General features: G+C 40.8%; 2 protein-coding genes across 3 annotated transcripts; both read right to left on the bottom strand.

The window, feature by feature from the left end:
- Window positions 1-287: 287 nt before the first annotated feature.
- Window positions 288-4424, bottom strand: idh3a (isocitrate dehydrogenase (NAD(+)) 3 catalytic subunit alpha). Of its 2 annotated transcripts, none has more exons than XM_079743374.1 (12): window positions 4348-4424; window positions 3793-3852; window positions 3373-3420; window positions 3108-3191; window positions 2782-2896; window positions 2402-2589; window positions 2010-2143; window positions 1821-1923; window positions 1642-1706; window positions 1442-1526; window positions 1010-1162; window positions 288-741 (listed from the first exon to the last, which is right to left on the bottom strand). In XM_079743374.1, the coding sequence occupies exons 1-12, from the start codon at window positions 4372-4374 to the stop codon at window positions 658-660; spliced, it is 1146 nt and encodes a 381-aa protein (XP_079599500.1). In that variant the 5' UTR covers window positions 4375-4424; the 3' UTR covers window positions 288-657. The 2 variants fall into 2 exon arrangements, with proteins under 2 accessions (XP_079599500.1, XP_079599501.1); XM_079743375.1 differs by having other exon boundaries at window positions 3770-3852; window positions 4348-4371.
- A 516-nt stretch (window positions 4425-4940) lies between these two features.
- On the bottom strand, window positions 4941-8630 carry lrrc61 (leucine rich repeat containing 61; the record flags this gene model as incomplete). The annotated part of the gene is made up of 9 exons (XM_079744030.1): window positions 4941-5293; window positions 5462-5587; window positions 5884-5952; window positions 6026-6091; window positions 6191-6276; window positions 6394-6454; window positions 6979-7125; window positions 7206-7301; window positions 8600-8630. The coding sequence occupies 9 exons, from the start codon at window positions 8628-8630 to the stop codon at window positions 5187-5189; spliced, it is 789 nt and encodes a 262-aa protein (XP_079600156.1). The 3' UTR covers window positions 4941-5186.
- Between the last annotated feature and the right edge of the window lie 412 nt (window positions 8631-9042).

Below are 9042 nucleotides of genomic sequence, written 5' to 3' on the forward strand. Positions count from 1 at the left end.
TTTCTCTTCATCAGTAATGTACTAAATAAAAGTAAAATAACAATTTGAGTAAAACAATGGTGTACCTACTTGAATAAAGATAGGTCAACATCATACAATAACAACGTTGTGACTTGCTATACAGATCTCAGAGTGGCTATTCAAGCATGAAATCATTGCTATTTGTGGCTGGTCTGTCATTCGCGCCTATTGTCCTGTTCGAACTCACAAATGCAACACACTGATTGATCTGATGCATTTTTTTCTAAGCTTTTTATTGATTGTGTGTGACCAGATCACAGTTTAGCCTTTTCAGTTATTCATGAGGACAGGCAATCTCTCCCCGAGCAACAATAACTTTCATCTTAGCAATCAGACATTTGCATACATACAGGGCATCTTTCCAACATATATGTTCCTTTTGAACTTTCATTTCAAAGAGTTCCTCCTAAAGGCTCAACCTTAATTACATAAATAAATTAAATAAATAACATTATAGTTGAAATGTTCCAGTTTAAGACCAAGATTTGCTCACAGAAAGACATTGGCTAGTCAAGAGTCATCTATTTCAGTGCTTCTGCTCTTTGCAAAACTGAAAGTAACTAATGAGCTATATTAAGACGAGGAACTCGTGCAGCGAGATAATCCAGCTCTGCCTGGACTCTGGAGACCACCTCTTCAGTCCAAGTCTTGTACCCTCTCACAGATCGCCGCTGTGAATTCTGAGCACTTGGCGTTTCCTCCCAGGTCTTTCGTCAGCACCTTGGTGGGAAACCACACGAACATATGAAAGACTTTGAACTTGTGCACCACGTTGTTAAAGCTCATATATTTAATTTAGAATGCACTTTAAAATGTACTATCCCTGTAAATCTGAGATATGACTATTAAGCATGAATACAAATATATATACTGTACACAAAAAAGCATCTGCTAAACGACTCATTGCAATGCAAGTGTAACGTAAACAAGCGTATACACATCACCACGTGCGTATTCCAGCACTGGCCGACCCAGCAGCTGTACATACCTGTTTGTCTTGAATGGTGTTAAAGCAGGCAGTCTGGATCCTCTGGGCGTGGGTGTGCAGCCCCATGTGCCGCAGCATCATGACGGCACTGAGCAGCAGGGCAGTGGGGTTGGCCAGGTCTTCTCCCGCTATGTCCGGGGCCGTTCCATGAACCTGCAGTTCACAAGAAGCCCCCAATGTTTACATTTACATCTAGGGCAATTAGCAGACACTTTTATCCTAATCGACTCTCGATAAGTACCTTTGTCTGAAGAAGAGAAACAACAATATATCGCTGTCGGTACAGTGACGATGTTCGTAGAACAAGTGCCAAGTACTTACGATTGCTAGGTTAATCCTATTTCCCGTACACAACAGAGATAGCTACAAGCCACAAACACATACCAGGCCATGTTAAGAATGACTAAATAAGCGGGATGACTCAGTACCCACCGATTCAAAGATGGCGACTCCATTGGTCCCGATGTTTCCACTGGGAGTCACTCCCAGTCCTCCAATGAGCCCAGCACAAAGATCGCTTTAAGGAGGAACAGAGTAGGCTGTTAGATTAACACTGAAAGTTTATTTGAGTGGACAAATGTGTCAGTGTGGATAAGCATTTTTTTTTATTTAAACGAAAGAAAGCAATTTACCTTAGTATGTCGCCATACAAATTTGGCATCACTAGAACGTCAAACTGTGTGGGGTCTTGAACCATCTGGGTAGAAGATACATATTTTGGATGAAATTCAAGCAATAATGTTTATACGAGTAACAACGTTTTGCATATTTGAAATATTTATATATTTTTTTGGGATGGACATGTACTTACATTAAGACACACAGTGTCCAAGTACATCTCAGTGAACTTGATATCTTTGTAATTCTCAGCTGCTTCTCGACATTTGCGGAGAAAGAGACCATCTGACATGCGCCTGCAAAAAGGGGTAATGATCAAAGAAATATTAATGTGCGTGTAAAGGGTTGGCACGTAAAATAAGATGTTTAGAATACAACTTACATTATGTTTGCCTTATGCACTGCAGTAACACTGGAGCGCTGGTTATTAACGGCATATTCAAAAGCGTACTTTGCAATACGTTCACTTGCATCTTCTGTGATGAGCTTTATGCTCTGTACAACTCCATCTACGATCTGCCATGCAAGTTTAATGAATAAAATATTAACATACAATACTGCAATATGACAACGCATACAATAAGGATACTGCTGCTACCACATGCAGGTGGAAGACAGTCTTAGAAAATTCCCCCTCAAAACACATCTGTTGATAATATATAATATAACCACATGCACAAAATCTTTTACAGGGAGAAGCAGCTTCAGATTCAGAGACCAGGTAAACGTACAGGGCAAGACACAACTAGTTAAGTTGTGTTAACTGTTTCTCACCACATGTTCGATCCCGCTGTATTCCCCCTCAGTGTTCTCTCGTATGGTCACCAGGTCCACATCTGTATAGGGGGTCTTGTAGCCCTCAATAGACATACAGGGGCGTACGTTTGCGTACAGATCAAATGTTTTTCTCAAGAGAAGGTTCATTGAAGGATGGCCAGCTGCAACTGGCGTCTTCAAGGGACCTGCAGATAAAAGGTTGTGACTCATATATATATTCTTGAAGCAAAGATCAGCCAATATGCACTACTTTGTCACAATTTGTGTAAAACACAGGAACAAGGTTACTTTCATGAAGCAATATGAATTTTAATTTCCATATTAATCAAATCAACATTAATGAAATGATAAATTCAACGAAAGGACTTATTAAATACCTTTGAGGCCAATTTTGTTTCTGTCCATTGATTCTTTTGTGTTTGGAGGTATCATCCAGTTACCACCTGGCCCTTGGATGGCTGTGACATTCCTCTCGTCCCACTGAATGGGTACCTATAGCACATATACAGAGTATAATAGTTAATAACATTTAAACCAAACTACCACTATAATGACTAATATATATATCTGTCGAACTGCACTGCAAGGAAAAAAGGCAGATAAATGAATCCATTATCTTGAGAACACTGAATAAATATACTTTGAAATAAAACCATAAAAACCGCATGTCAAGGTTTGAGAAAGCTCCTTTCAAAGTTCTCACTTGAGCTGCTTCAAATATCTTCATCACAGCAGTGGAGATCTCGGGACCGATTCCATCCCCAGGGATTAGTGTCACCGTCTGCATCTGAGAGGGGAATTACAGTGAACAACAATTGCCAGCATTCAATATAATTTCATTAAACAAAAAGTATGCCTTGTGTTCTTTCTTAGACAAGAACTATTACGACTCATAGAAAACATGACAAATGTATCATTTATATGCCAATCATAAAATAATGAAGCTCAATGGCTGATGCCAGACGTACTCCATGGACGCTGGCCCGGGGACGCTGCTGGCTAGGGGCTTGTGGCACCTGTAGGGTTAATAGGAGGGAAGTATGATTGGATGAATATACAATATGTACGCTCAGATGCTTTCTACGAAACAAGTCGCATAAGAACCAATCATAAAGTTGTCTAAAGGTCAAAATAGTGAAGTGGTGGTCCAATAACTAATACGATTTGTATAAAGCAATCTGAAATACCGCACAAAGAACTTTCATGATCAAATATTTTTGGTATATTAATCAGTTGTATCAAATACACACAGTGAAGATCCCCATTTAAAGTAGTTGGTTTCAATAAGTATTAAAGGGGAATCTATAGAATCAGAAAACAATTGCAAAAATAACTAACGATTTCCGATTTGGCATAAGAAAATACCAATGTGTGTGATGTGTGTTTACTTGGTCAGCAGGGAAAGCCTTGGTGTCCTTCAGGCCCCACCTCCTCAGAAGGTTAAAGACCTGCAGATGAAATAAGTAAACCACCTGCTTACACCTTTTTAAGTCACTATTAAACTACACATTGTTAAATAATGTAAGGCTAACTAGTAAGTCAAATATCTATAGTAATGGGACGTACGCTACCTAGCAGCACATACCTTAGGCTAGCATGATATCGATGTGACATTGACAAAGACTAAAACAACGCCTTGATAAAAACATGATCACAGTAATTAAACAATCATTTGTGATTAAATGTTGATTTGTGATTAATGCTCTGCGCTACAGCTGTCATATCAAAGTGAAGGCACTCAGAAGAAGGCAGGGATCACCAAACTGGTGATGAGAAATGAGCATCCAGGTAACCGGGTTGCTATAGCTACAGCAAACAGGTAGCCTGCGTCGCGAGCCCAACATGAAGGACACCACGGCCTCTTCGAACTTACAGATAATCGACATTACCACTACTACATTACGTTATAACACAACGATACACATGTCAGTGCGGAGACTCACTGCGGTCCTCCATGTCCTTCCTGCCATGGCAGCAGTTGGTATAGCTACTAGCGTGATAGAGGAAGACGTCAACCACGGTTCAGTTCATTTCAAAAGGACACCACGTGATCCAACCATGTACTTTGCAGTGTGCCCGACCACCACTAGATGGCGCTAGATATATTCGTTTTAGATTCTTTGGTATCTCCCGTTTATGTACAAGTAACTTTCTGGCTATAAATATTGGTTACATCTACCTGTAACGTTATTAAGACCTGTGTAGCTCATGTGGGAAATTAACAAGCAGGTTGTACACAGGACAAGTAAGGGAGAACGTTTTAATCATTACAGAAAGACGGGAGCATTGTAGAAATGATTAGGAACAGTTGACGGCAAATGTATTGTTACATTGTCAATGTAACATGGGTAAACATAGAAAATACAAAACAAGTAAAAAAGCTAAAACAATCTTTCAGTCGCTCTTTGCAAAAGTTAGTTTCAAAGCAAGCACAATAGGACACTATCCCAAAATGATCTAGCGATGTAAAATCAAGCAGCTTTACCAAAAACTACAAGTCTTAAAGCAGCCTTCCCTTGCCAAAGCTAGCGTTAATGCAAGGTGCATGAACGAACATTATGCTAGTAAACAAATATTCACAGAAGCCTGAGGGTAGTAAATATGACTTTAGTTTAAACCTCTCAACTGCATCTCTTAAAACGCACATTTTCCGAATAACATTAATTGCAATAGTATGTAGGCAACAATGCTGTATGCATTAGGATAATAGTTTTTAGGAAAAATACAGTACAAGTCATGAACACTTCATATGAAAGCAACCAATGGTAGGATAACAGCATGTTTATACAGTATACTGCTTTGGCTGCTTCTTCAGGCTCATTGATCGTTCAGTTTGTGAAATCATGTGTGTGGCTCTGCTGTTCAGGAGTCTGCATTCATGAAGCACATCTGGTAAGGTCACACAGAAAAAGATCATATTATCATATTATAGTATATCCTATTACACATAGAGAAACTGTTTTGGATTAAATCATACTCAAAAGGACAATATTGACACAAATGTAAACACTGACAATATATCACCAGACCAGTATTGTCCTTAAATACAAACTTTACCGTTGAACTGCTTGTAGGCTTCTTCAACGATGGCATTGTTCGATCTCTTTATTTCCCAATAGTTATCTTCCACCCATGGTTTGTAATCCAGATGTTCGGACAGTTGTCCGTTTTTGTATGTTCCAGCTAGACGTTGGCAGAGAAGAACAGCACAGTAAACCCACCACTTACCCATCTTAATTCTGTTGAGCTAAAAGAAAGTTTCTTATCAGGTTAATTATTGATTCTCATGCTCACCCTGACCAATCTCCTGCTTGGTATTTTTTCTTTATTCCATATAATCCTTTGTTTAACTTTGAAACCCAGCATCGGTGCTGTTTGAGTCCTGTTTATTTTACCCCCTCTATACCCTAGACCAGGGGGTCGTAACCAACTCTTATGAGATGATTACAATCAAATGTAATTAGCGATTTATGAATTACCTTTTATAGTGTCATCAATGTCTTTGCATAGTTGATACAGGTCACTTCCACGTCCCACAACTCGTTCACCTACAAATCAAGACACATTTTACAACGCAATACACACACGGCTAGTTGACGGATCAGAAGTTATTAATCTTACCATCTAGGACCTTGATGTTGGCAAACATCTCAAGCAGAATAGTTCTATACAATGAGTTCCTGCATACTAAAAGAAACGAAGGTTTACATTATATTGCACATTATATCACAGCTTTATTCATGGGATTATTTCATTTGGCTGACCATGACTTTTCATTAAACTCACCCGGGTTGGTATAATTATAAGTGTTGTCTTTTAGTCGTATACTCTCAAGCTTTCTCAAAGACTGAAGGCATTGGAGTGTCTCGATGCTGACAAAAGAAAGGTTTCATGGTAACTACAATAACTACAATAATAAGCTATTTCTACTATCAATTACATAACTAAATAATCATTTTTGAATGATTTAGCCACACAATCATTATTACCTTGATATGACATTACCAGCCACATTCAAACTCTGTAAACTGTCGCAACTAGAAAGGGGTTCTGGAAAGGATGGAAGCAATACAAGACAAATGGTCAGAAGTGCATCGCTACTTCAGCATATATAGAACGGAAATCCCACGTAATTTAAAGATGCAGTGTGTAGGACTTTGTGGCATCGAGCAGTAAGGTTGAAGATTGAAACCCCCTGAATGTCCGGTGATTACTTCCCTTGATAGATTAATAACTTGTAGCTATTTATTCTGTACAACTATAGGTCATAGCTTACAAGAAGGATAGTGATTATGATCGTCAAATTCAAAACTTGTCGTCTCTAGAGCCGTTTGTCAGTTCTGGGCTACTGTGGTAACACTGGGGCTTCATGGCAGGCTCCGTGTAAGAGATACGCTATATAGATAAAAAGGGATAATACCAACCGAAACAAAGGACCATTCTCATTTTCATGGGATTAACCGTTACATATTTTTAAAACATATTTAGGATTATTATTCTCCAATACTGCCAAGTCTGTTCCGCTAGATAACGCTGAATACACACTGCACCTTTAAGCATGAACTCATTCTTACCCAAATTGGAAATGCGGTTGGCTGAGACATTAAGTACGACCAAAATCCTCAGAGAGGCGAGAGGAGCTAGATTTGTTATGTTATTTCCAGACAGGTCCAATCTCTCCAAGCTTGTGCACTCCCCAATACATCCAAGATCGTGTATTCCTGCAGCACCAACACATAGTCAATGCATGAAATACAACACATAAGACATAGATATGTTAATCTTATTGGAATTGTCTTACCAAGTCCTCTGAACTTGAGAAACAAAATAGATTCCAGATCAAATTCGCCTGTTCGGGACTTCAGCAGCACTGCAGTTATTTTCTCAAATTCTGCATCTGAAAGAGTGACAGAAGACTGCGGTAGAGACAAGGCAAACACACACTGTACATAGAATTATATAAACACAACAAGCAAACACTCGTGGGCGTGAGTCATTTGGCTGCAGGACATGAGTGGGAGAGACTAGGGTTGTCTGTTCTGTGTCCTAGTGGAAGAAACAGTCAACAGCTTCTATATATAGAAGCTTAACATACAAATCATACAGCCCACAGATTTGGCTGTCTAGAGACAGTGATTAAGATGTAGGTTGAAATGTGTTCCTTTCCTCTTTGCTTGTAGGGTTTGAGCTCACTATTTTCATCCCACTTTTCAGAATATCTGACTTAAACAGTACCCTACACAGAAATAATTATTTGGACAATTATTGGTCATTGATGTAGGGGTATGAAAATGTAGTAGGGTTAATAAAATAAATTAAAATTAGAATTAACAATTAAATAATAGGCAGCTTGATTTTCAGCAACAATTGTCCTGGGTTCATTTCTAAAGGTATGTAGTCTACCTCCAGGCATCCTAGAGCAAAACATAAACCCTGGCTAGTCATGGACTCTAACAGCCAGTGCTGTTGTTAGACTATTCTGTTCCAATAGGTGGGGATGAGTGCATTCTGACTTGATTGTAGAAATGACTTGATTCTTGATTGGGTGAACATAATTAATGCAATGGCTAAACCTGAAAGGGGACCAGCGGACAAACAGCATAGGCTAGGAGAGACCAGATGCAGGGGGATGTCAGGCTAGGAGAGACAAGCTGCAGGGGGATGTTAGGCTCTGAGAGACAAGCTGCAGGGGGATGTTAGGAGAGACAAGCTGCAAGGGAATCTTAACCCAGGAGAGACAAGCTGCAGGGGGACGTCAGGATAGGAGAGACAAGCTGCAGGGGGACGTCAGGCTAGGAGAGACAAGCTGTAGTGGGACGTCAGGCTAGGAGAGACGAGCTGCAGGGGGACGCCGGGCCAGGAGAGACAAGCTACAGTGGGATGACAGGCTAGGAGAGACAAGCTGCAGGGGGGTGTTAGGCTAGGAGAGACGAGCTGCAGGGGGACGCTAGCCCGTATGGCTATAAACCAGTAGCAGGATGCTCGGCTAACGATGGGACTTGGCCATGATGATGGTTCGATTAACCGGATTGGTGGTTAAGTTTATGAGGTGACATTGTTGTGGTTTCTCGGTAGTTGCAGCAGTGAATTAACCGTACGTTGTTTAACTGTTAAACGGCAGGAGAGCCTGTTCAGGGAACGCTGTTTGTTTGCTAGCAACAGCGTCATAGCAACAAGCTATCCAACACAACTTACCTCCTTGGTCTTTTTCCCGCTTCGAGTCCATCCTTCAAACGTTCGCTACCTCCTCTATGCTTTTGAAGTATAATTCAACAGTGTGTCCTGTGGGGAAGTGCAGTCGTGTGGAAGTGTGGAGTCGTCATTGGTGCGGACACTGAGTACACTGACAGCGGCGCGCAGGTGGCATCACCTCAGCAGCCCAGCAGTGTGCACCGCGACGTCATCACCTCAGCAGCCCAGCAGGGTGCACCGTTACGTCATCACCTCAGCAGCCCAGCAGGGTGCACCGTTACGTCATCACCTCAGCAGTCAAGCAGGGTGCACCGTGACGTCATCACCTCAGCAGCCCAGCAGGGTGCACCGTGACGTCACGTTCAGTGTTGAGCGCATCCTCTCAACCCAGAGAGCCTATTAGCCTCAGAGCAACAGGTCATCTACATTCATTCAATTAGAACAAC

This window comes from Pollachius pollachius (genome assembly GCF_949987615.1).
Source record: "Pollachius pollachius genome assembly, chromosome: 9".
In the NCBI taxonomy this organism is placed as follows: Eukaryota; Metazoa; Chordata; class Actinopteri; order Gadiformes; family Gadidae; genus Pollachius; species Pollachius pollachius.

Bases quoted from the DNA above. Each gene is read 5' to 3' on its own strand.
- idh3a (XM_079743374.1), bottom strand. From the start codon at position 4,374: ATGGCAGGAAGGACATGGAGGACCGCA. The intron at 1,527-1,641 runs GTAAATTGCTTT...TCCTCCTTAAAG, and splicing joins TTGTATGGCGACATACTAAG to CGATCTTTGTGCTGGGCTCA. The intron at 742-1,009 runs GTATGTACAGCT...TTTCCCACCAAG, and splicing joins ACACCATTCAAGACAAACAG to GTGCTGACGAAAGACCTGGG.